At 43.1% G+C, this 27,821-nt stretch overlaps 1 protein-coding gene across 3 annotated transcripts; it reads left to right on the top strand.

Annotated features, from left to right (window-relative positions):
• Nucleotides 1-125: 125 nt before the first annotated feature.
• Nucleotides 126-27,230, top strand: LOC115156996 (tenascin-N). 3 transcript variants are annotated; one of them, XM_029704828.1, is made up of 16 exons: nucleotides 126-341; nucleotides 4,466-4,891; nucleotides 5,908-6,279; nucleotides 10,675-10,938; nucleotides 11,743-11,925; nucleotides 12,534-12,623; nucleotides 17,206-17,469; nucleotides 19,058-19,287; nucleotides 20,268-20,301; nucleotides 23,713-23,843; nucleotides 24,284-24,422; nucleotides 24,749-24,900; nucleotides 25,057-25,153; nucleotides 25,312-25,476; nucleotides 25,658-25,821; nucleotides 26,369-27,230. In XM_029704828.1, the coding sequence occupies exons 2-16, from the start codon at nucleotides 4,468-4,470 to the stop codon at nucleotides 26,492-26,494; spliced, it is 2,835 nt and encodes a 944-aa protein (XP_029560688.1). In that variant the 5' UTR covers nucleotides 126-341; nucleotides 4,466-4,467; the 3' UTR covers nucleotides 26,495-27,230. The 3 variants fall into 3 exon arrangements, with proteins under 3 accessions (XP_029560688.1, XP_029560687.1, XP_029560689.1); XM_029704827.1 differs by having other exon boundaries at nucleotides 127-341; nucleotides 19,058-19,321; nucleotides 20,038-20,301; XM_029704829.1 differs by lacking the exons at nucleotides 19,058-19,287; nucleotides 20,268-20,301 and having other exon boundaries at nucleotides 127-341.
• The last annotated feature ends 591 nt before the right edge of the window (nucleotides 27,231-27,821 follow it).

Raw genomic sequence — 27,821 nt, 5'->3', positions numbered from 1 at the left:
GGGGCAACATGTGTGGGGGTCATGTTGAAATATTATGATTAGTTCCAGCCTATTTTTTTTTCAAAGGAGGAATGTCTCTCATTATCTATCTCTATTCTCATTCCATTATTGAGGAGCAAGAGAAGAGACACTCCCAAACTACTGCCCATTGGCCAAAGGCATTTCGGAAGGGGATTCAACTACTTGAGGAAAAGGCTGTTGCTGCAGGAGCTACAGAGGCATTGGTTATAAGGGCCCCTTCAAACTCATGCCCTGAGCTTGTCAACAGGTGTCAGAGAGAGAAGCAATAGAGTGACAGATTCTCAGGCTTTCAGAGGAGGGAGTCACAGGGAACTGCAACGGTGAGTTAAACACTGCTTTCTGTTATTGTTTTATTCTTGAATGTTCAATTTGAGAGGCTTTGTAATATGTGCATAAACATTTTATATGGCTGCAAGTTGTTTTTTTATTAGAGATTGCATCTGATTTGATACATTTTTATTCATATTATGACCTGTTTAATATTTCACATACTGTTTCATTTTCTTTTAACAAATGCAATTACAGACAAGATTCATACTTACTATTGAAATAAGTAATTACCTTGAAAAAGCTATACTTACTACGAAATAAGTAATTTGCAACATTATTCCTGTTTGAGTCATTATATGATATATGATCAGGAAGCATATAGTTTTCATCAGAGCAAATGAGATGTTAACATATAGTAGTAGTCCTTTAAACAAAGTTTCAAAATTATTATAACAACTTCATTCCAAAGCTAAGATCTTTCAGTACAAGTTATACAGTAAAATTGAAAGAAACAAAGAAACAAAAAGCAATATGTTCGATTTCTTTTGATATTTTGCATCAACACCAAAAAAACTGCACAAGTTGTAACTTAGGCATCAAACCCAATATGTTTAGAGGTCCATTTCCTTGTTAATAAACCTGCCTTCTCTCACTCCTCACATTTTCATCACAGACTAAACTCCAGCATCTCTGGTACCAGACGGAAATGCTGGGCAGTCAAGCATCAGACTAAGCATTAACAAATTATACTTCAGTCAGTCAGACATAGAGCCAGTGGGGAAATAGCTGAAGTGTCAGCTATGTCCTTACCATGGAGTAAATAGGTTGTTAATACAATATACAGCTTCAGTATAATAATTATATTTCCTTTTCTTTTCTTGTAAACCATTTTATTGAAGGTGGATTTTTTTCTTCTTCTGAAAATAAATAGTTTCAACAAGCTTCATAGACATTATGTACGGTGCTTGCCTGTGGCTCAACTTGATGAAATGCTACTGTACTGGCTCAAAGTTATCTTGGAAGCGGTGATAAAACAGATGTAGAGCGTTGCCTGCAGCTAGCCATGAATGGGGTGGTTTCTAATATGTGATCATAAGGCCTACATAAAGCCAATGGGGTGACTATTGGGCTTTTGTAACCTTATCAAGGTTTTTTTGTGGTTTGGATGGCCGGACCAGCAGACAGAGCAGGGGGATATGAGTTTGAGCTCAGACTTACTCTAATTGCTTTCAGCTTTTTCTGCCTGCTAGTAAAGGAAAATTCGACAAACGTTGCAACCACATAAAGACCATGAGCTCTGAGCTCTTCCCCAGTGTGCAGACTGCAGAGCGCTAAACTTTTCATCCCAGGCTTGTTGGTCCAGTGCAATTCCCCTTGAAACGGAAAAGAACAGACTGCCTTTTATCTGTCTGTTGGTTAATGTGTCTCATGAGAGGATGGGGCATTGCACACAGTCTGTCCTTGCTTGCTTCCCTTCCTTTCTCTCTTCCCAGTGCAATGATTTTGCAGGGAAAATTGGGTCCCTGTGAGGATCTGATATTGATTGCATTCACAGTCTGCGTCTGAGCGTTTCTTGTTAGTGATTAAGGGGAAACGTTCTACCTCCTCTTATTCCGTAAATAGATGATGCACAACAGTGTTCCACTTGTTGGTAAAATGCAGCTTCCTCTACCCTTTGTTGAACCTTAACAATTAGAGGAGTGAGTCTAACATTTTTAGTAGCTGTTTGAAGTTTACTCCCAGCACTACTTGCCAGTCTGCAATGCATGCTGGAATTGCTTAGGTACTTTCCTGCCAATCCCGGTTGGAAGTCTGTCAAACTTCACAGCTAGTTGACAAGCCTGCAAAGAATGGAGGCTGAAAAGATGAGACAGACATCCTTGTGTCTGACTATTTGAATCCCTTGTTATGTGAAGGTAATTCCCCTGTGTGTCCATGCCAACTTTGAGTGCGGAACTGCGGATACTGTTTTCTTGAAGCCTTTGAGACGGCTTCGGCTCTTCCATGACTGCACGTCTGACACGCTTCACATAGATTGCGTCCCAAATGGAACCCTATTCCCTATAGCAGTGGTATTCAACTCTTACCCTACAAGGTCCCTAGCCTACTGGTTTTCTGTTCTACCTGATAATTCATTGCACACACCTGGTGTCCCAGGTCTAATCAGCTCCTTATTATAGGGGAACAATTAAAAAAAACAGTGGAACTGGCTTTGAGGTCCAGAGTTGAGTTTGAGGGCCCTATAAGGTGGAATAGAGCAAGGTTTCCCAAACTCAGTCCTCGGGACCTCAAAGGGTGCACGTTTTTGTTGTTGTTGCCCTAGCACTACATCGTGGATTCAAATAATCAACTAATTATCAAGGTTTGATCATTTGAATCAGCTATGTAGTGTTAGAGCAAAAAACTAAATGTGCACGCATTGGGGTCCCGAGGACCAAGTTTGGGAAATGCTGGAATAGGTTGTCATTTGGGACACAACCATGGATTGACTGACTAAGGAGAATCTTTGGTCTTACTGCTGTATCGTTCTTGACATTCCTTCCCTGCAGAGATTTAGGAGTTCGTGGTAGCTGGAAGAAGGTCACATTGGAATCTTCTCTAAGACAAATAAAAGCCTTAATATGGCAAGCATCAAATAAAACCTTGACAGTAAACTATAAATGAGCTTGTTAAGGATCTGTGTGCCCCAGCGCCTGGTGCCATTCCACAGGGCTGTATAATGTTCCTGTGATGTGGGTTATTGTAAGGCTGTCATTGACTTGCTGGTCTTTCCCCCTGGTCTGATCTATGTCCTGGTTGCTGATAAAGTGCCATCTACTGTAATTATTGCCAGAGAGTCAATGGGGATGAATGGCCATAGCTGTGATGTCATAGTCTCTACGGTCTGGCTACTCTAACCTCAAGGTTTTCACCCACTGAGTTGAATAACAGACACAGGACTCGTAGCAAACATGGTGGAAATTTTGTGTTGCACTAATACAGTTACTGTAAGTCATTAGCAACATAGCCAACACAATTTCTCCCAACACGTCGTTTACTGATACTACATTTTCACAAGTGTTGAGCCATTTTCTCTCTGTGAAGTCTACTGTTGGATGGAAGCTTAATGCCAACGGTTATTTGACTAAGAGGTCATTATTAGACTAATGCTAACCACTTTCATTCAGGTTAATCCTAGCCATTTTCTTATTTAGGCTAATGTTCGCCACTTTCATGTTAGCCATTTTCATTTATGCTAATAACAGAAGAAAGAGAAAACCCAGATGTGTCTATTGATCTACTGTACACCATTTATTGTTCCCATAGTTGCAATATACCGTATGTGAGTTAAGGTAAAAAGCCTAGTATTTGTGCAGGGTTGAGTCATTTCACTTCTCTGATAGTTCCACATTGTGTGCTCCCAATTATCTATCCCGTTAATGTTTTTGCACTACATGCATATTTCATTGACCAATCAACATTCTTTTAAAAGTACCTGCGCAATTTATTAAAGCATGTATGCTATTACAGTTGTCAAGAACCATGGCCTCTATTTTAGAGGAGAGCGGAGCAGACAGTCACTTAAGTTTGGTTTTCAGTTTCCACAGACCACACAAGTTCAGACATCGGCCATAAGTTGCTCCACTACCAAATTTCTAATGGCTGCATGCCAAGGACGCAACAGTTCAATTGAACATGCTTGAGAAACAGGTAACTTCTTATTCGCCATAGAGGTTTGAACCAAATTATTTCTGAAGAAGTCTTTTCAGATAAATATTTGGCCTATTATTTTGGTAGCATATCATTTCTCTTCCTGGGGATGTCAAAAGCTGGATGACATCACTGTCATTAGACATGACATCTTTTGAAAGACAGGGTTCCATGCTCCTTGAAGCCCTTATGGTTGGCTGAGCACTATAAATAGTTAGGAACTTGGGATAAAAATGTTTAGTTTCGAGTGATGACTGCTGACTTTCTGCTGGAGGTTACGAGATTGCTTCATGTCCCTTTTGTAAAACATAGTCTACCTTAACTAGAACGAATGTGACTTCTTTAACAATCTTGTAAAATAAAGCCATGTTCTCTCTGGAAAATCCCCCATAATAGACCAAAAAGGTGTCAAGACCAGTGCTCTTTGTGCATGTCAAAGTTGCATATCAATTTCACCAATTATTGCACTTATTTTCCCCTCTAGCCATGACCACTAGACTTCACTGGCTCACAAGAGCCCTATGCCTGATAAGCATACTGTGCACTGTCACTTCCACATATGTGACAGAAGATAATTCATCCCCCGCTGAGAAAGAAGTCACCTTCAGCCACGTCTATAAGATTGACCTGGCCAAGAGCCCTGAGTGTAAACTCGCCTTGCAGACCCTCCCTTCCCAACAGGACCAGTTTTCAGGCCTGCAAGAGCTGGAAGGGGGCGCTACTCTGGAGGGGGAAAACAACATAGTTTTCAGGCACCAAATCAACCTCAAGACCCCAAAGTGTGACTGTGATGAGTCGGAGAGCTTTACGTCTCTGCTGTACAGAGTCAACGGGCTGGAGGAGGAGGTGGAACACCTGAAGAGTCAGTGCTCCCAGGGCTGCTGTGGTGGAAAAGGTGGTGGAGCAGGAGGTAAGCCTACAGTGCAGTCCATCACCATAAGATCTGACAGAACATCTATATTCAATAGCTAAAATACATTGAGTGTACAGTTTTTGACACACTCAAACTGGTACAGCTGATAACTATACCTACCATACCCTGTTCAAAGGCACTTAAATATTTTGTCTTTCCCATTCACCCTCTGAATGGCAAACATACACAATCCATGTCTCAATTGTCTCAAGGCTTAAAAATCCTTCTTTAACCTGTCTCCTCCCCTTCAGCTACAATGATTGAAGTGGATTTAACAGGTGACATCAATAAGGGATCATAGCTTTCAGCTGGATTCCCCTGGTCAGTCTATGTCATGTAAAGAGCAGGAGTTCCTAATGTTTAGTACACTCAGTGTATATCTGAAAAAATGTGGAACTTAATCCCAGATGTTATTTAAAACTGTGAAACTGGTCTTCCGAGTGGTGCAGCAGTCTAAGGCACTGCATCGCAGTGCTAGAGGCATCACTACAGATCCGGGTTCGATCCCGGGTTGTGTTGCAGCCGGCCGCGACCGGGAGACCCATGAGGCGGCGCAAAGTTGGTCCAGCATCGCCCGGGTTAGGGGAGGGTTTGGCCGGCATGTCCTTGTCCCGTCGCGCTCTAGCGACTCCTGTGGCGTGCCGGGCGCATGCACGCTGACACGGTCGCTAGTTAGAAGGTGTTTCCTCCGACACATTGGTGCGGCTGGCTTCCGGGTTATGCGAGTAGTGTGTCAAGAAGCAGTGTGGCTAGGCAGGGTTGTGTTTTGGGGGGATGCATGGCTCTCAACCTTCGCCTCTCCCAAGTCTGTACGGGAGTTGCAGCGATGGAACAGGACTGTAATTACCAATTGGATATCACAAAATTGGGGAGAAAAAGGAGTAATAAGTACAAAAAAATATATATAACTGTGACAATGTTTGAAAAAAATTATTGATGCACGGTCACTTACATTACACTTACAGTACAGACACTTCAGATGTCACATAACGTGATTTCCTAAACTTCCACAGGTGTGGACACTAGCTGTAGTGGCCACGGGACCTACCAGCACAACACCTGCAGTTGTCAATGCAACCCTAGCTGGGAGGGTCCAGACTGCTCCATTTCCACCTGTCCTGATGAGTGCAACGACAATGGCCGCTGTGTGGATGGAAAGTGTGTCTGCCACGCTGGCTACACGGGGAGTGACTGCAGCCAGCTGATGTGCCCAGGCGACTGCAACGATAAGGGATACTGCGTGGACGGCAAGTGTGTTTGCTTCAGCCACTTCACTGGCGAGGACTGCAGCGAACAGAAATGCGATCCTGACTGCATCCACGGCACCTGCGTGAACGGAATGTGTATCTGTGACGAAGGCTTCTTTGGGGAAGACTGCTCTACAGGTAGAAGTGCTGATATAGGCTAAGGTTATAATCAGGTCATAATATCTTATTCATTATTATATAAAAGGGAAAACGGATCCAAGATCAGCACTCCTAGTTTGAAAGGGCCTAGATCTACATAGCGAACTCTACCTTTTGTTGATTCGCAGAACTGAAATGCAGAACATCTACAGCTGTAGGATCCTTAGGGTTCTGAGGTTTCATAAACACTTTAAACTTGACATTAGGTACTGAAGTTATTTGACTATTAGTTAAATAGCAGTTAAGCAGAAAATATGCGGTCAAAACATTCTGACAGATAAATTCACTGCATCCACACTTGTGAAAGTGACAGCAATTGCTGCACCCTCAAACCATGTCTGCCAATCAACTGTCTAAAGATTTCACTTTGTTAAAACCAAGTTTGTGCACAGACCCATGGTAGCTGGTCGGCTATTGCACTCAGCGATAGTAAGATTTTCAAGCTGTGCTGCAAGAGAGATTTGGAAAGATTTATAGTAATGTGCATGTAGGAACTGTTGAACTGTTGCTTACAACAACAACAGGGACGTGTCAAGGGGGAAGAAGGAGGCTATATGAGTTTATGAGTTGGATTTGGAGGATAAATATTATGAGTATAGGACAAAAGCTACAATATACTGAGACATTTTCTGTTTTGTGTGGCAAGAGTGAATTTGAGGCTACGGTATATGGTGAATAGGTATCTTTTTCACAAACATTGTCTTTTTAGAGTACAGAAAATGATCAGACCTTGAGGTGCATCATCATCACCAATGCTGTTTTCTTTTTAGTGACCATCAAAAGCAATGCTAACCATATTTCACAACTATGATCGAGACTGGGATCTGAATTTAGGCCTTTGGAGATTTGTACATTGATAAAGAACTCAGACACACATTTCAAATAAATCATCAAGAGAAAACCTAAAGGGTTTTATTCTACCCACAAAAAGCCTTGGTGGATTTCTGTGGATTTTTAAAAGCCAGATCAATGTCCTACAGATGCTGCATGTGGATTTGGTCTGCTTTCCATGTACGCCTCCTGAGTTGTCCCTTAATGCTCTTTTCACCATGGTACAGTAGACTCAGTAAAAACAGGACTTTATGTGAGTCACTGAAAAGTGGGATGTCTCACACCGACAAATAACAGTTCCATGCAGGAATGTACATTCACATTTCTGCTTCACATTTGAGAATCACGTCCATTCTCAATGGACGTGATGGTCTTGAATATTATTGGTGGTCTTGAATATTATTTGAATAACATACTGTACCCTTTAGCAATGTCCATATGCATTGACATTATGTATGGTCACTTTTTACTACATGGAAACAGTACATGTGCTTCCCCACTTGTTTTCGTATTAATTACGACAGAGAACACTGAGCAGCACAAGTTTGGCCCACTTGATAGAAATCCTACTTACAGTTGTCTCAAAAAATGTTTAACACCATAATGATGTGTCTTTGGCTGAGAACCTGCCACTGTATGGCAGCATTCGCGCAAAACTGAAAGCGCGAACCACTGATTTTAATCATGGCAAGGCGACCAGAAACATGACCGAATAAAAACAGTGTAGCTATTCCCTCCGCAAGGTAATCAAACAAGCTAAGCGTCAGTATAGAGACAAAGTAGAGTCGCAATTCAACGGCTCAGACACGAGAGGTATGTGGTAGGGTCTATAGTCAATCACGGACTACAAAAAGAAAACCAGCCCCGTCGCAGACCCCGATGTCTTGCTCCCAGACAAACTAAACAACTTCAATGCTCGCTTTGAGGACAATACAGTGCCACTGACACGGCCCGCTACCAAAACCTGTGGGCTCTCCTTCACCGCAGCCAACGTGAGTAAAACATTTAAATGTGTTAACCCTCGCAAGGCTGCCGGTCCAGACGGCATCCCTAGCCGTGTCCTCAGAGCATTTGCAGACCAGCTGGCTGGTGTGTTTACGGATATATTCAATCAATCCCTATCCCAGTCTGCTGTTCCCACATGCTTCAAGGGCCACCATTGTTCCTGTTCCCAAGAAAGCCAAGGTAACTGAGCTAAACGACTATCACCCCGTAGCACTCACTTCTGTCATCATGAAGTGCTTTGAGAGACTAGTCAAGGATTATATCACCTCCACCCTCCCTGACACCCTAGACCCACTCAAATTCGCTTACCGCCCCAATAGGTTCACAGACGACGCAATCGCAATCACACTGCACACTGCCCTAACCCATCTGGACAAGAGGAATACCTATGTAAGAATGCTGTTCATCGACTACAGCTCAGCATTTAACACCATAGTACCCTCCAAACAAGGGTGCGTTCTCAGCCCTCTTCTGTACTCCCTGTTCACCCATGACTGCGTGGCCATGCACGCCTCCAACTCAATCATCAAGTTTGCAGACGACACTACAGTGGTAGGCTTGATTACCAAAAACGACGAGACGGCCTACAGGGAGGAGGTGAGGGCCCTCGGAGTGTGGTGTCAGGAAAATAACCTCACACTCAACGTCAATAAAACAAAGGAGATGATCGTGGACTTCAGGAAACAGCAGAGGGAGCACCCCCCTATCCACATCGAGAGGACAGTAGTGGAGAAGGTGGAAGGTTTTAAGTTCCTCGGCGTACATATCACGTACAAACTGAAATGGCCCACCCACACAGACAGCGTGGTGAAGAAGGCGCAACAGCGCCTCTTCAACCTCAGGAGGCTGAAGAAATTTGGCTTGTCACCAAAAACACTCACCAACTTTTACAGATGCACAATCGAGAGCATCCTGTCGGGCTGTATCACCGCCTGGTACTGCAACTGCTCCGCCCACAACCATAAGGCTCTCCAGAGGGTAGTGAGGTCTGCACAACGCATCACCGGGGGCAAACTACCTGCCCTCCAGGACACCTACACCACCTGATGTCACAGGAAGGCCAAAAAGATCATCAAGGACAACAACCACCCGAGCCACTGCCTGTACACCCCGCTATCATCCAGAAGGCGAGGTCAGTACAGGTGCATCAAAGCTGGGACCGAGAGACTGAAAAACAGCTTCTATCTCAAGGCCATCAGACTGTTTAACAGCCATCACTAACATTGAGTGGCTGCTGCCAACATACTGACTCAAATCTCTAGCCACTTAATAATTAAAAATTGGATGTAATAAATGTATCACTAGTCACTTTAAACAATGCCACTTTATATAATGTTTACATACCCTACATTACTCATCTCATATGTATATAATGTACTCTATACCATCTACTGCATCTTGCCTATGCCGTTCGGCCATTGCTCATCCATATATTTATGTACATATTCTTATTAATTCCTTTGTTGTTGTGAAATTGTTAGATTACTTGTTAGATTTTACTGCATGGACGGAACTAGAAGCACAAGCATTTCGCTACACTCACATTAACATCTGCTAACCATGTGTATGTGACCAATAAAATGTGATTTGATTTGGTGATTTAATTTGTAGATTTATGATTCTCTTCTTTATGAAGTCCAAACATAATTTCTTAATTTTCTTCTTCAAAATATGCTTCCCTCATTATCAATCAGTGAGGACACAAATTTCCGTTCCTTTTGCTTTTTCCGAATCGTTAGCTGTTAATTTATTTGTACTTTTGGCTGTTCTGAAATACTATTTAAGGGCATAACTGTTACTGGCAGTGGCTGTAGAAAACGTTGTATTAACTGCCACTGGATGGAAAGGCTCCTGTTGAAGAGAAAGAAAACATTGAGCTTCCTGCCTTCAACATATGGAACAAGGTCCAAGCCTGCTGTGAATTCTTTCCTGGTAAATGTGGTCTCCTTAGCACCTATTTCATATTTCCCCCAATGTACACTTACACTTTTTCTGCACTTTAATTCCTCGAATTCACCACATACGGTCGGTCGTCCGTGTCCGTATTTCCCTGTATCCGCAGGAATATCTTGGCTTGGAAAGTTTACTTCGTACACTGCTGACTGGCCGTCTCCTGGGCTCACATTCATGTTATTGAAAAGTCCCACCATACTGTCTGATTCGCCCGACCCTATTTCCACCATCTTGATTGAAGGATCGTGTCTAGATACAGTATCACGCTGTAACCGCAGAAAATTTATATATTTTCCCCAATTTTCTAAATTGTGTTTTCCTTTAATCAAATACGTTATTTCTGTCAGAGTTACATTGAGTGAAGTGTGAAAAGAGTAAAAAAGAGAGAGCAATAACATAGTGAACTTAGTACACCTATTGACCTCGCCAAGAGGTCCGGAATTCTTGGCGTAACAACTGAAGTGTTGGACTGACAGGCCCCTATGTTTATCCTGGTTGGGGCTAGCCCTCGAATTCATCACAATAACATAGTGAGTAACATAAAGTTTTGAACCTTAACTAATCATACCTCTGTGTCCCCCTCAGTGTTGGGCCCTAACGGCCTGCGTCTGGTAAGGGTGACTGATAGTTCTCTGCTGGTGGAATGGGAGGCTGTGAAAGCAGCAGAGTACTACATCCTTACCTGGCACCCTGAGGGCAATGAGGCAGAGCTGGAGCGGGTCACCGTGCCCAACACAGAGACCTCCTACCTGATCGCAGGGCTCAGCCCAGGTGTCACCTACATAGTGCAGGTGTACGCTGTCATCAAGGAGATCCAGAGCGAGGGGGACAGGATAGAGGCGACCACAGGTAAGGGAGTGAAGTGAACCACAGAGGAAAGTACAGTATGTTTCTCATAACATTGATGTGCATGTTTTACTCAAAAGTCCAGGTGCTTTTGTTTGTGGTAAGTGGTTCTGAATGCCAATTTAAATGTTCTGTCGTCACATAAAACTCTCTACGTACAGATCACCCCAATAACCCTGAATACTGTTTGTACTAAATGATTCACTTAGTGATAGTTTGCTTACCATTAGGTTTAAGGTAATTACACCAGTCAGCCTAATTAAAAGGAAATGAAGCTGTAGACACATTTTATGGAAAGAGAGACACAGAGCACAGAGCCTTGGGCCCTGGGCTCTGCTGTGCGGTTAGCCATGGAAAACATCTCAGTGCATGACATTCCTGTCTGGGTATGAGAAAAGGCCTGATAATCCGGCTATGACGAAGACTTAGCGTGAGACAAACATTTCTCGGTCACACAATATGCTTAACTTCAAACGTTATCCTTTTCAAATGGTTTTAAATAATTTTTTCCGATTAGAAAGAACTGTTAAAGAACATTAGCCAGACAATTTTTCCTGGCCTGGAATGGGCTTATATGCAAAATCACATATAGGAAGAGTCTCATAGAAACCAGTAGGAAACATGCCCTGGTCCTTGGTTCTGTATGATAGCTATGACACTCTTTGGTACCCTATTAGACCTCTCTCATAACTTGTACCTAACTATAACATCCTTAGTGACAATTTATATGTCATCGCAGGTGACATTTAAATGGCTAAATGTCACTATTCTGGCATATTCTAATGAGACTGTGTTGACCCTACACAGAGGTGTCTGGTATTGATGGTATCCGGGTATTGGGCCAGACTGAGGACTCTATCCAGGTGGACTGGCAGAACCCTGCAGCACCTCTGGACCACTTCAGACTGACCTATGCTAACCCTGATGGGCAGGAAGAGGAGCAGAACGTACCAATGACTGCAGAGGCCAGGACCACCCACACCATCGTAGGTATGTCATTTAAATTGGAGAAAACCGTCTGAAATAGATTTGAATTGAATAGTGTGAGGCCCAATGCAGGAGTTGAGAAGCAGGTACAGGGAGTGAACCATTTAATATAGACGGACATGCAACGGCACAGCGTCTGGACATAAACCCGACATGACAAAATGCTACTACAGGGAACAACACAGAGGAGCAGACATATATGCAGTGGCAATCAACAAAGTGAGGGAGTCCAGGTGAGTCCAATGAGCGCAGCTGTGCGTAATGATGGTAACAGGTGTTTATGATGACGGGTAGCCTGGCGCCCTTGAGCGCCAGGGAGGGGGAGCGGGAGCTGGCATGACAAATAGTCCATAATATTTTACAACCTTTGAATAGAATAGGACTTTAAGGTTTACAACCGTTACCTGTGTAACTGTCTGTTCCCTAATGGTCTCCACCTCTCCCCACTTGAGCAGAACACTCATAACCCTTTGAGCATTCATAGATCTATGTACCCGTAACGGCTAATCATTCAATAGTGTTCAAATGTATTGTGGTACATTAAGAACCTTGAACTACTTTGAGGTTTTGCAAACCTGTATGCTTACTTCCCCTGTGTGTGTGTTATACAGGACTGCAACCTGGCACTGAGTACCTCATCACAGTGCAAGGCATCAAAGGGACCATCGAAGGGAAAGCCTCCTTTGCCACCGGGGTCACAGGTGAATGCTGCTGATACTTAACAGAGGCTTTCAGGGGGTTTCAATAAGTGAGGAGACACTATGTCTGCGTCCCAAATGACCCCCTATTCCCTATAGAGTGTACTACTTTTGACCAGTGGGCCCTGGTCAGAAGAAGTTCATAGGGAATAGGGTGCCACTTGGGACATGGATACTATATCCAACATCAGCGAGCGGTAACCACCCTCTGTGGACCACTGGACCATAGTCCAACTCAAAACTCCATGTGGGTGGGGGGGGGATCTCAATGGACATTGAAAGGACTATAACCAAATCAAAATTATGTAGAAATTATAATAGACCTTCATTTATAGTCTCTTTTCACTCTGTCCAGCTTGCTAATAGTAATCGTAATGGAAGCTAGACTGTCAGGGAGCATCGAAAATTCCAAAAGCGATAGATAAAATACTATTTTTACACATTTTGACGGCAAGGCAATATAATCCATTTTAAGTGCGGCCCCCTGGACCTCGTTGAAGACCGAATGTGGCCCGCGGAGAAAATGAGTTTGACACTTCTGCTCTAAACCATTCCCTTCCCAACTCTACTGTGGAAACAGCGGAGTAAAATAGGCACAGAATGTGTTAGAGTGCATAGCTTGATAAAGTACAGTACTGTACCCTGGTATTAGGTCTCACTATAACAGCCAATGATAGTAGAATATGAATGTGGTCAGGAAGACTAATAATTATGGGTAGTGATTATGGGTCATAAATCACAGTTTAATAATCTGGACAGGTTCTAATGATCGTGGTAAGAGTGTCTGGACCAGAGAAATAGAACACATTGTGTAACCACTCGAGATCCTTAATAATGATCCGAGCCCTAAGGCCAGTGTGGTCCATGATTTACATAAGCCACCTGGTCCTTTAAAAATATGAACATGGGAATCACTTATTTGGATCTCACAAGCATTCTCTTGAGTATTTTGCGTGAGGATGAATTTATAAAGGATGTTAACTTCTACATCTGGTCCTGCCAACCCGATACTTGCCTCTTATTTGACCGACTGACATGACTGTCTACAATTGCAGCTTGGCCTGCTCCTTTTGTTGGGTGTCTATTTCAGGAGATGTATTACAGTAGTTCAAAAGCAGAGCTGTCCCTGTGTCATTACGGCTTTTCTCAACCCTCAGGTGACATTTAATGGGTTTCATTTGGGAGTTAACCATTGTGGCGTTTCCCGTTTGATGGTTGTCAGGTGTCTTTCCATTACCTCACACATCCTTCTTCACAGAGCTAATCTTCACACAAGACAAGGTGGCCTGTCTCAACTTCCACCACGGAAACCTTCACTTGAGGAGTTGCATGAAAGGCTTATAGTGATTTTGGAAGTTGGAACTCCAGAGTTCCCTTAGATAGGCATAGAATTGGTTCCAGATGTGTGTGGGCTGGGAGTTTTTAAAAGGTCACCTATTATTGCTACTGCCCAGTTTGTTCTCCTCAGAGCGATATAGTCACACACGCGAAAGAAAAATAGGAAAATACGAACATAATAGCAATCACATAGAGGCAGTTTATTGTGACTGTCTGTGAGTATATGAGCCTCCTACTAACCGTACAGAGTATGAAACTGTATCCTGTGGGGCCACCCCTGACAGCTCACATTATGTAAGCCTCAATTAGAGGAGCTTTGTTCCTTCCTCTCAGCAAGTTATACATTACAGAACATTTTCTCACAAGTGGCCGGTCCACTTACAACAAGAGAGGGAAATAAATGGCTTTTCAATTCCTCTCTCTTTCAGGAAAGATCTGCTATTTATTTACTGTGAAAATCAGCTAGAGTGCATTGTCTTCTTTTATTGAATGGCATGATAGTATTTTGTGAAACAAATGTCTCTCTTCTCCTGTCATAAATTATACTTCCTTCTTTCATAGACAATGAAACGGTGGACTACAATGCTAGACCTTGTAACGTGTGCACGGTTCCTGCGTCAGTGTTGTTGCCAGGGCTCAGTAAGGAGAGATAAATTGTAGCAACCTGAAAGCATTAGGGACAAGCCAAAATCAACAGAATTGCTACCTGTCACAGTAACCTGCCAGAGAATTGTAAGGCTCATAAACACAACAGAGTAGTCTGCTGGTGCTACCGAATCAGATTCAATAAAATTTACGCAGGAGCGGCCATATAACTAGAAGCAGATGCATGGCTAGTTGAAAGCCAAGGAAAGTGTTTAGTCTTCATTATGGTCCCTGGACTCTAAGGCCATGTGGAGCTGTAGAGTACAGCTGGGCTGCAGTCAGTATGTGGGCGGAGGAGCACTCTGGCATCCTTCAGAGTTAGTCTGAGGCACTGAAGTTACTAATCTCTCCTGCCACCTAATTGCAGCGTGGATGGACTCACATACACACTGACACACACTGGACGAATTGCACCCTTCTGGCTCCTCGAGCACTCGACTTTCTGCTGTCATTGTCCGTTTAAATAAGGGTAGCGTGTAAATGGGAACAAACTGCTAGCAGCTTGCTCCCCAGCCTGTAAGGACGGTAAGGATGCCTACTGATGGATAAGCTGTTTTCCACATGGTAAACCACAACCGGTGTTTTGTAGTCTCCCCACTCAGCTACCGTGGCGGCAGAACCTTGAGCTATCCCAAGCCGTCATACACCACGACATGACCTCGCCAAATGTGGCCTCTTCCCATGGAAACATAACACCTACCAACGTGCTGATCTGTTTAAGCATGAGTAACCAAACATTGGAAAGGATCAGACAGCTGTGGCACGTGTGGCTGTCTGCATTTTTAACTCCTACACGGTACACATGGCTTACTCCGAGGCTACTGATGCTATGTGTAACTTATTAGCATTTTCTTGCAACTAACCTCTGTAAGCTTGTCAAGCAATGTACCCACATACAGTGGCAAAAAGACAGCAGCTCAACCTTATACGTGCCTCCCGATGCCGGCACTCTCTCTTTGGACGCATCATTAATCCGTTTTCATGATGCGGATAGCGTGGTGACATAGAGCTGACCTTGGAGGAGTCGCGGAGGAATAGCCTAAATGATGATTGCTTTTACATGTCTTCTCACTTCCTCTCTCTGTCTGGCTGCTGATGCCACTGATGCTTGCCTTCCCTGACTTTAGCGACCCCCGTAGAGCTGCAAGCCCCATTCCCCTCACTCACCCTGCTCTGCTTGGTGCTCCGCTCTGGATCCTCCCTGTCAGTCCACTCACATCCGCCATATATCTTCTCTGTCCTCTGATACCTAAAGCCCCTTGACTTCCTCGTCATAGAGAGAGCGTGCCCCAGCAAATATTGGCCCCATCTGGGTATTCGGTTGACAAGGTGGGCACAGGCTAGCCCACACCAAGCCCACTCCAGCCCAGCACGGGCTAGCCCACGGTAATCCCATATCAGCCCAACAGAGGCTATCCCAGCGTGGGCTAGCCCACACCAAGCCCACACCAGCCGAAACAGGTTAGCCCACACCAAGCCCAACACAGTCTATCCCAAACTAATCCTAGCTAGAGGTGGGGGCTCATTTGAATTTTTGGTTCCAGTTAAAGTGTTCTGTTGTGTAATGCCCACATTTTTTTGTATCTTGTGCACAGCCAATGATGAAGTCTCAAAAAATACTTAAATAACATACAGTATGAGTTAATAGTTTCTCTTGTAAAAATCTATGTATTAGAAATGGGCATTCCGAGTCTTTTCGGTGAGCTGGCTCATTTGGCTCCCAAAAGGCTCTTCGTTCATGATGCTTAAAAATCGACCTAAAACCATGAAAAAATAGCAAATCTCCAATGTAAAGCCCAAAAGGTAGGCTGCCATTATGTCAGATCATGAAATGTAAGTTCGAAATATTTTTTTATTTGGCCAAATTATTAGATGGCCTGTAATTATTATTGTTCATATTTTTTTAATGCACTGAAAAAATATGCATAGACCAGCATGACGTGCTGTTTATTGTTTCTGCAGTGAGGATTCACCTTTAGAGAATTATGTTGTAAATTAGGGGAGGATGGCTCATAATAATGTCCGGAACAGAGAGAATGGAATGGCATAAAACACCTGGAAACCATGTGTTTGATGTATTTGATACCATTCCATAAATTCCACTCCAGCCATTACCATGAGCCCGTCCTCCCCAATACAGGTGCCACCAACCTCCTGTGTTAGTAGCAGTATGCAAATCAGGGAGCCAAATGAAGACCTGTGCTGGGAAAAGATTGGCTTTTTTCAGGCAAAGTAAGGATTGCCTTCACCAGATATGAACTGCCCAGACAAATGCCTTAGGGACCAACGTGGAGCTGATGAGCAAAGGCGCATTGGCCCAATGTTGGCAACCTATATATGGTCAATATTTTTGCTCGCATTGGGCCAACATTGTGCCAATGTAGACGTATGTGCTGGGTCTGCATTCCTCTTCCAGCCTGCTCCTAGGGCCTCTGTCTGCTCCTCACAGGAGTGAAGAGTCCAACAGAAAATTATTTGACCGACTTGGATAAAATTAATGCTTGAATGGTGTTTTATAAACCACCTACCTGAGTGTCCTTATAGAAAATAGTGATTCTTCACACAACGTCTTCTTTGCCTACATCCTCATATATATCAACAGATCTTGACGATCCTACTAACCTCTTGACCAAAGAAGTGACAGAGGATACCGCTACTGTGGAATGGCAGAAGGTACAAGCAGAGATCGACGGCTACGTGGTCAGCTACAGCTCTGCTGAGGGCTCCAGTGGGGAGATCCCTGTTGGGGCAGACAGCACCTCCTACAGGCTGACTGGGTTGAGGCCTGGAGTCATCTATACAGTCTACATCTGGGCTGTCAAGGGCTCCCGGGTCAGCAGGAAGAGCTCCACAGTAGCTGAGACAGGTAAACTGTCAACCAAATGTCTGACTTGTTTTTGTTTCAGTCTGTCTTTATACTTTGATCCTGGTGGCTTGTGGATGAATGGGAGAGAACTTCTCATCCTATGCTTTATGTAGGTCCTTTGTGCAAGAGGACATTTTTTTAATGTTGGGGTCTTGTGGATAGTTCTTAGGGCTGTATTTTCACTTTTAAAGGGATGCACTTTACAAAATGACAACATGGTACAAAAAAAACAGCCAGGCAGACTTTCTCCCTCAGCACTTTTGTGAATATTTATCTTCTTTACATCTTTGCCAAGAGGGAAACTCTTGCTCAGACCTGTGCTGGGCAAGCTATTTAAAGTAATTAGGTAGACACTTCTTTTGAAATGAGTTTATCATAGCCTATAGCTGTGGAGCATGTTTGTGGAAATGTTTTAGAGACATTTAAGGAGAGCTTAAGGGAGCTAGAAATTGTTCCTTCCTCATTTAATTCTGCTCATTTGAAAGAAACACCAAACATATGCTTCTCTTGTGTGTCAATGTGATGTCATAAAAGGAGGAAGCAGTAACGGCTTGGTGGGGTTATTTCAATAACCCCTCAGTTCACCTAAATATTTGTTTAACTTCCACTTACTGGCAATCCAGTCAGCAAAATACTATCAAATATTTGAGATCAACTGTATACATAAAGGAGAGAGAGAGAGAGAGAGAGAGAGAGAGAGAGAGAGAGAGAGAGAGAGAGAGAGAGAGAAGTGCATTTTAACTGCTGTTTATGGCATTAAAACAGAAGGCTCAAGTACTATACCAGCTGACGCCCGCCGTCAGGAAATACAGGCTATAGATAAGCACTGTGTAGGAAATCTCCTCTTGGCTCTCATAGCGCAGAAATATCACACCCAGTGGTACTATACTTTTCGTATCAGTGTATACATTTCCTCCCCCACAATCCCATTGATACCAAAAGTAAACAATATGCTACATTAGGTTGTAGGTGAGGTTTGGTCGTCTGGCCTTCAGGGACTGTTGGTGTGGGACATTGGAAGCCTACTGGAAGCCGACAGCTGCATTGTCATGGACGCCTGCTTCAGTGAGAAATTGAAACAGACATAGTACACTAACCTGTCCCATAAGTCAAACAAAGGGATTTCACGTGGATACAAACATCCGAGAGGGGTGAAATCCAAGCAGGGCTCCCCATGTTTCCCATGTTTTGTCTGCTGACTGGATGGGGGTAGGTTGGGGAAGGCCAGGATTACTGGATCAGTAAACGTAAATGAACTGTGACACAGGACTAATGGAAGGTGGTACATAGAGCTTTATGCTCTTAAACAAGAGTTAACAAGAGGTAACAAACAGGGTGGTGGTAGGTTCACTCTTAGCTTGGGTAGTCATTGAGGTTAAAGTGGACACTGATAATTAATTGAAAAATGCCTTGAAAAATGTATTTTGTAAAATACATTGTTAAAGATCTTCATGTGATAACACTGCACTAGTAGAATGACATAACATATGCTTTAACATAGTTCCTAACACATCTAGCTTTTAGTGCCTGCTACTTACATAGTATGTGCTGAAACTACTGAAATTAACTCACACTCATACCTCTCCAGAACTAGATGTTCCTACTAACCTGTTGACCAGAGAAGTGACAGAAGACACAGCGACAGTAACATGGGATAAAGTCCAGGCTGAAATCGATGGCTACATGATCAGCTACAGCTCTGCTGAGGGCTCCAGTGGGGAGATCCCTGTTGGGGCAGACAGCACCTCCTACAGGCTGACTGGGCTGAGGCCTGGAGTCATCTACACAGTCTACATCTGGGCTGTCAAGGGCTCCCGGGTCAGCAGGAAGAGCTTTGTTGACGCTGAGACAGGTCACTAACTTGTCTCGTGATTCAAAGTGTTGAAAAACCGTGTAGATATGGATGTTACTTAGAATAGGAAGTGTTTGTGTTAGATAATTCATCTGGGACTACAAAGTAGTGTTACCAGTAAAAGTGGCAAAGAGATAATCAATCAAACTTGTCTCACATGTCCTTAGTCATACCACAACTGACCATCACAGAAAATAATATATTCTAATAATATGTATACTTAAAAATACATTATACTTCAAAATTGAAGTTTGTCGGATGTTTTTATAGCTTAATGTCAAGATTAGTCCACTTTCTGTACACCATTGACTGTGAACATCCAGCTATATTCCTCAACCCCCTAACAAAAAGGAAAAAAATAGCATTGCAAAGCTTGAAATGATATAGTGATAATCTTTCCCAGGTCATTTAGAATTTTGACGTATGGCTGCAGCTACAAAATGGATGGCCTGTAACGTGAACTTTTCTCAGCAGAAGACCACTTTTGAGGCCTAAATACATCCAACAAACATTGCTATTGGGTTGTAATTCCCCAATAATTCAATATTAGTTTGTTAATTATTCTATGCAAAATACTTGTGCTACTTTTTAACAAATCCTGACTTGAAAATGATCTCGCTCTTGGGAAACACAACTTTTATTCTCCCAGATGAAAAAAAATATAATGCATGGTAGACTGTAATATAGTAATAACCCATTTACTAATGGTTCTCCAGATCTGGATGCTCCTACTAACCTCTTGACCAGAGAAGTGACAGAAGACACAGCTGATGTGTCGTGGGACAGACCTTTAGCGGACATTGACGGCTACATGATCAGCTACAGCTCTGCTGAGGGCTCCAGTGGGGAGATCCCTGTGGGGGCAGACAGCACCTCCTACAGGCTGACTGGGCTGAGGCCTGGAGTCATCTACACAGTCTACATCTGGGCTGTCAAGGGCTCCCGGGTCAGCAGGAAGAGCTCCATACCAGCTGAGACAGGTTTTCTATCTGTATTTTCATGATAATCCCACGCATTCATTGTCCAATGAGGCAGATAGTCATTACTGAACAAGAGGTTATTGTGTTTTTTTGTTGTTGTTTTTTTCACCTTTATTTAACCAGGTAGGCTAGTTGAGAACACGTTCTCATTTACAACTGCGACCTGGCCAAGATAAAGCAAAGCAGTGTGACACAAACAACAACACAGAGTTACACATGGAATAAACAAACATACAGTCAATAACACAATAGAAAAAGTATATATACAGTGTATGCAAATGAGGTAAGATAAGGGAGGTAAGGCAAAAAATATGCCATAGTGGCGAAATAATAACAATTTAGCAATTAAACACTGGGGTGATAGATGTGCAGAAGATGAATGTGCAAGTAGAGATGCTGGGGTGCAAAGGAGCAACAAAATAAAAACATTAAAATAACAGTATGGGGAAGAGGTAGTCTGATGGGCTATTTACAGATGGGCTATGTACAGGTGCAGTGATCTGTGAGCTGCTCTGACAGCTGGTGCTTAAAGTCAGTGAGGGAGATATGAGTCTCCAGCTTCAGTGATTTTTGCAATTCATTCCAGTCATTGGCAGCAGAGAACTGGAAGGAAAGGCGGCCGAAGGAGGAATTGGCTTTGGGGATGACCAGTGAAATATACCTGCTGGAGCGCGTGCTGCTATGGTGACCAGTGAGCTGAAATAAGGCGGAGCTTTACCTAGCAAATACTTATAGATGACCTGGAGCCAGTGGGTTTGGCGACAAATATGAAGCGAAGGCCAGCCAACGAGAGCATACAGGTCGCAGTGGTGGGTAGTATATGGGGCTTTGGTGACAAAATGGATGGCACTGTGATAGACTGCATCCAATTTGCTGAGTAGAGTGTTGGAGGCTATTTTGTAAATGACATCGCTGAAGTCAAGGATCGGCAGGATAGTCAGTTTTACAAGGGTATGTTTGGCAGCAAGAGTGAATGATGCTTTGGTGTGAAATAGGAAGCCTATTCTAGATTTAATTTTGGATTGGAGATGCTTAATGTGAGTCTGGAAGGAGAGTTTATAGTCTAACCAGACACCTAGGTATTTGTAGTTGTCCACATATTCTAAGTCAGAACCGTCCAGAGTAGTGATGCTGGACGTGCAGGCAGGTGTGGGCAGCGATCGGTTGAAGAGCATGCATTTAGTTTTACTTGCATTTAAGAACAGTTGGAGGCCACGGAAGGAGAGTTGTATGGCATTGAAGCTCGTCTGGAGGTTAGTTAACACAGTGTCCCAAGAAGGGCCAGAATTATACAGAATGGTGTCGTCTGCGTAGAGGTGGATCAGAGAATCACCAGCAGCAAGAGCGACATCATTGATGTATACAGAGAAAAGAGTCGGCCCGGGAATTGAACCCTGTGGCACCCCCATAGAGACTGCCAGAGGTCCGGACAACAGGCCCTCCGATTTGACACAATGAACTCTGTCTGAGATGTAGTTGGTGAACCATGCAAGGCAGTCATTTAAGAAACCAAGGCTGTTGAGTCTGCCGATAAGAATGTGGTAATTGACAGAGTCGAAAGCCTTGACCAGGTCGATGAATACAGCTGCACAGTATTGTCTCTTATCGATGGCGGTTATGATATCGTTTAGGACCTTGAGCGTGGCTGAGGTGCACCCATGACCAGCTCGGAAACCAGATTGCATAGCGGAGAAGGTACGGTGGGATTCGAAATGGTCAGTGATCTGTTTGTTAACTTGGCTTTCGAAGACCTTAGAAAGGCAGGGTAGGATAGATATAGGTCTGTAGCAGTTTGGGTCTAGTGTGTCTCCCCCTTTGAAGAGGGGGATGTCCGCGGCAATCTTTAGGGATCTCAGATGATACAAAAGAGAGGTTGAACAGGCTAGTAATAGGGGTTGCAACAATTTCGATGGATCATTTTAGAAAGAGAGGGTCCAGATTGTCTAGCCCGGCTGATTTGTAGGGGTCCAGATTTTGCAGCTCTTTCAGAACATCAGCTATCTGGATTTGGGTGAAGGAGAAATGGGGAGGCTTGGGCGAGTTGCTGTGGGGGGTGCAGGGCTGTTGACCGAGGTAGGGGTAGCCAGTTGGAAAGCATGGCCAGCCGTTGAAAAATGCTTATTGAAATTCTCAATTATCGTGGATTTATTGGTGGTGACAGTGTTTCCTAGCCTCAGTGCAGTGGGCAGCTGGGAGGAGGTGCTCTTATTCTCCATGGACTTTACAGTGTCCCAGAACTTTTTGGAGTTTGTGCTACAGAATGCAAATTTCTGTTTGAAAAAGCTAGCCTTTGCTTTCCTAACTACCTGTGTATATTCGTTCCTAACTTCCCTGAAAAGTTGTATATCGCGGGGGCTATTCGATGCTAAGGGCAGTCAGGTCTGGAGTGAACCAAGGGCTATATCTGTTCCTGGTTCTAAAGTTTTATGTGGCATGCTTATTTAAGATGGTGAGGAAAGCACTTTTAAAGAATAACCAGGCATCCTCTACTGACAGAATGAGGTCAATATCCTTCCAGGATACCCGGGCCAGGTCGATTAGAAAGGCCTGCTCATTGAAGTGTTTTAGGGAGTGTTTGACAGTGATGAGGGGTGGTCGTTTGACCGCAGACCCATTACGGACACATGCAATGAGGCAGTGATCGCTGAGATCCTAGTTGAAGACAGCAGAGGTGTATTTGGAGGGCAGGTTGGTTAGGATAATATCTATTAGGGTGCCTGTGTTTACAGATTTGGGGTTGTACCTGGTAGGTTCATTGATCATTTGTATGAGATTGAGGGCATCAAGCTTAGATTATAGGATGGCCAGGGTGTTAAGCACAAGCTCTAAAGATAGATGGGGGCAATCAGTTCACATATGGTGTCCAGGGCACAGCTGGGGGCAGAAGGTGGTCTATAGCAAGCAGCAACGGTGAGAGACTTGTTTCTGGAAAGGTGGATTTTTAAAAGTAGAAGCTCAAATTGTTTGGGCACAGACCTGGATAGTAAGACAGAACTCTGCAGGCTATCTCTGCAGTAGATTATAACTCCGCCCCCTTTGGCTGTTCTATCTTGTCGGAAAATGTTATAGTTAGGGATGGAAATTTCTGTGTTTTTGGTGGCCTTCCTAAGCCAGGATTCAGACACGGCTAGGACATCCGGGTGTGGAGGCATAATCATCTTTGGGGAGCTGTCAGGTTCCTTCGCTCTTAGTGGAATTCTGGTCAAACCAAACTAACAGTTCAAGGATCTGCTCAATATGAGATACACACAGTGACATTTATTGGAGAATAGAGATGGAGGAATGTAAGATAAATAGTACTTCATCAGCTGTCATATTCTTATTCAGCCATCCAATTACTGAATCTGGACATCTTCATTCATGCATTCTATTTGACTAAATGGCTTCTGTTTTGGGATGTTCTCTCCATAGAAATTGACGCACCAAAAAACCTGAAAGCATCGGATGTTAAGCTGGATGTAGCTACCTTGACCTGGACTGCTCCCTTAGCCAGAATCGATGGCTACATTCTCAAATTGAGAGCTGAGGATGGCAGTTTGAAGGTACTAATTCTCAGTAACACACACTCTAGTTGTGGGCATGGAAATATGCAAAGATATGATATATGTATGTAGCTATAGAAACCTATTATATTAGCCAGTTGTGTTTTTTTCGTAGCTTTCGGTATTGGAGATCACAATTTCATTTCATCCTATATGAAAGGAAAGGGAAAGGGGGATACCTAGTCAGTTGTATAACTGAATGCCTTCAACTGAAATGTGTCTTCCGCATTTAACCCAACCCATCTGACTCAGAGAGGTGCGGGGAGCTGCCTTAATCGACAAAGTTACTGTTGGTGTGCATCGTGTACAAAATACAAGTATTCTCAGTGTTATACCCCTGACCTCTAGTGGCGAAACGTTTGTAAAAACCAACATCAGTGGTCTTTAGTTCTGTTTCAGTGACTCTTTCTTGTCTCAGCGAATGATTGTGTTCTGAATAGGCTGTGGAGAAGAAGCTGAGGGCAGGAGAGAGCAGCTTTGCCATGTCGGGCCTGGAGAAAGGAAAGAACTACATTGTTACCCTCCTTGCTTACAGAGGACCAAAGAGGAGCAGAGTGATAGAGATCACATTCAAAACAGGTACACTGTGCCCTCTATGAACATCATCCAGACACCAAACTAGTCTGACTCATTCATACATCAGTGTGGTGAGACGTTAGCATTTCACTACACTCTTGTGCTATAATTTCAATTTGATTAGTAATGTTTAATATCTTTCTCACCTTGCAATTAATTGGTCACTTGTGAAATATTTAGTGAAATATAACTGAAAGCCAACTTTCATGTCAATTAGCTTGTTGCTATATCAGAGTAAATTACTTGACACATCGTTACATATTTTTTTGTCCCCTGAACCCCATAATGGTTATAGTTTACTAGTATCATTGTACTTGTATCCTTCACAGTGGGTTTGTTGTACCCATTCCCCATGGACTGTACTCAGATTAAGAAGAATGGTAATGTGGCAAGTGGAATCCACACCATTTACGTCAACAGTGATCGCACCAAGCCCATGGAGGTGTACTGTGACATGGACACTGATGGAGGTGGATGGGTGGTACGCTCAAGCTAGAGTATATTATGATTGATGGTATTGATGACTGAAAGAAAAAACGGTCTGGATAGATGGACCATCGATATAAGCTGTCAATCAAACTGTCAATCAACTTTGAGTGTGAGCAGAGACTGAGATCTACAGTACATCACTCCCCAGGTGTTCCAGAGACGCAACAATGGACAGATGGACTTCATGAAGCGCTGGAGACCGTACATGGCTGGATTTGGGAACATGACTGATGAATTTTGGCTAGGTTAGTACTGTATAGACATCCTTTTCATCTCCTGTATCTCAATAGGACTGTTATGTCCCTAGGAGTTCTTCTCATGGAATTGATATTGATAATGATGATAATGATAATGATGATGCAAATGTAATAAGTCCTCAAAGTTCTCTTACTCTAACCCACAGGTCTGGACAATATCTATGAGCTGACCAATACTCCCACGCAGTACGAGCTGCGAGTGGACCTTGGTGTGGGTTCAGAGAAGGCCTATGCTGTCTATGACAACTTCAAGATAGCCCCGGCTAAGCAGAAGTTCAAGCTGACCATCGGCGAATACAGTGGAACAGCAGGTGGACCATCTCTTTGTATCTTTCTAACAATTTGTTGACGAATACAAGCATAAATATTCCACACATTTAACAAACCCAGGGCTCCAACCCACACACATAACCAATTACCACACAGCTGTGACTGTAATGAATAGAATTTTCACAATGGATGCTGTGAATCTGGTATATGATTGTTTTCCAGGCGATGCCATGAACTACCATCAAGGTCGCCCCTTCTCCACGGTTGACAATGACAATGACATTGCTCTTGGTAACTGTGCCCTGACACATCGTGGTGCATGGTGGTACAAAAACTGTCACCTTGCCAACCTCAACGGCAAATTCGGAGACAACAGACACAGCATGGTAAGACGTGTGCAGTGTAGTTTTTGGGGGGTGTAGTGCAAGATTGTACAAGCAGATGGCGCTGATAGCATAATAAAGAATCCATGGTAGCTGCACATGAGCGTCTGGTAGGGGTTTTCTATTCTTAGTGTGAAATGGCTGTCCTAGATTTATCAGCTTCCATAAAGATACACTTTTCTCAAAAAGCCTGATAAATAGCAGGTGTTTATAGCTAACTTTCATTCTCAGGGAGCCTAACAAGAACTGTTGTTGTGTCTGCATGAAGAACGTTGAGAGGAAATGGGAGGGAATTGTTTTGTCATATCAAGTTATACCATGCCTATCTTAATGAGATGCATAATACGTTTGTGTCAGTATTGATGAAGGCATCACCGGCACAGATAGATCTTGAAAGAAGTTTCCTTCTGGATCATTCTATATTTTACCTTATTTTGATAGACATGAGACAGCATGAAATCTTCTTCGGTGTGAAGCAGTTACTAGTATCATGAAACATCTGGCTGACTGTGGCTAATGTGTTGTCCTTTCTCTTTCTAACCTCTACCAGGGTGTGAACTGGGAGCCATGGAAGGGTCACCTGATGTCTCTTGATTTCACTGAGATGAAGATTCGGCCTGTGGGCACTGCCAGGAAGAGGAGGTCGCTTAGCAGCAGAACAGCTCCCAGAAAATAGTCCCTCTGATGAACTAAAGCAGTCAATGGGAACCTCATTACAAACCAGGCAAAGTAGCTAGAACCTCAAACCAGGAACATCAATCTATCTCAATATTATTGTATAACTTACTTTATGTTAACATATCATATGGCTGCAGCCATAAACGTCTTTATTTTTAATAGGATAGTTGTATTATATCGGTTATGAATATACATATTATATATATTATGAACAAGTGAACTGCAACTTTCACTGTATAGTATTTTCACATGGGTAAAGTAAAAGGATTTCGTATCTTGGCTCTGTCCTAAAGCGGCATTCCTCGCAGACGTAGATTCTTAACAAATTACCTCTGTCCTATTGTACTGTATATGATTACATTTTATAGGCTGGCTCCATGGCATAAAACTGTCACTATATTCATAACACTGTCTGCTCCTATTATGCATAATCAGTTAGATTACCCAATGATACCATGTTTTTAGAATAGTTATACTGCTCTTGTTCACATTCATAACATAGCATAGACCCTGACCCTCTGTTCTAAGCTCTGGTCTCCGGCCTACCCAGCCTACAGAGTTAGCTACATATCACATTTCAGATGTTATGCAGAAGAAGTAGAATGTATGACATGCTCCTTTGTAAGATTGTATTTTCAAGTGCGTATTGTAATTGTGTCGTTCCACGAAAAGAGTGCCTTTTGCGTGCGTCCCTTTGATATTTTAAGTGGAAATTAAAAGCCTGCTATATTAAATGAAGTGCCCTTTAATATAGACCACATGGAGAATTCAATCAATCGGATTTCTAAAATGAATAAATTCTTGCTAAAATGCCAAAATTCAGCATTTTGACATGTCCCTCCATCAACCCTGTATCACTTCTAGAAAGATTTTAACCGACTTAGTCCCAAAATGTCTCCAAGTTTCACCATAATTATAAAGCCCTACTTATTGTGTTGCTATGACAGTCATTTCTGAAGACTATTATGTATTTCATGTGATTAGTGATTCATTTACATCTGTCCCTCATTTTAAGGTCAACACTGTTATGTGAACTGAACTCCCGTTTTAATATGGTGAAACTATTCCTTTTTAAATATTTTTTGCAAAAGAAACATTGAATATCTAATAGTCAAATCATAGAGTAAAAGCAGATGAGCTGGTTCTACTATTTTTGGCCATTTTCTGGTGTTTTGTGGTGTCAAGCATAACATGTCAACCTTTTTACCCATAGATCGACAGGCTATACATGTTTCAACAAGTTCATTTTTTTGGTGAAGCTTGCATTCAATAGCCACTGCCTGTTGCACACTACATACTTCCATTCCTCCTGTCACAAGGGGATT

Source organism: Salmo trutta, chromosome 21 (genome assembly GCF_901001165.1).
Source record: "Salmo trutta chromosome 21, fSalTru1.1, whole genome shotgun sequence".
Taxonomy (NCBI): Eukaryota; Metazoa; Chordata; class Actinopteri; order Salmoniformes; family Salmonidae; genus Salmo; species Salmo trutta.
Note: the sequence above shows the minus strand (reverse complement) of the source record. Positions and strands in the feature narration are given on the sequence as shown.

Bases quoted from the DNA above. Each gene is read 5' to 3' on its own strand.
- LOC115156996 (XM_029704827.1), top strand. From the start codon at position 4,468: ATGACCACTAGACTTCACTGGCTCACAAGAGCCCTATGCCTGATAAGC. The intron at 12,624-17,205 runs GTGAATGCTGCT...ATATATCAACAG, and splicing joins CTTTGCCACCGGGGTCACAG to ATCTTGACGATCCTACTAAC. The intron at 24,901-25,056 runs GTACGCTCAAGC...ATCACTCCCCAG, and splicing joins CTGATGGAGGTGGATGGGTG to GTGTTCCAGAGACGCAACAA.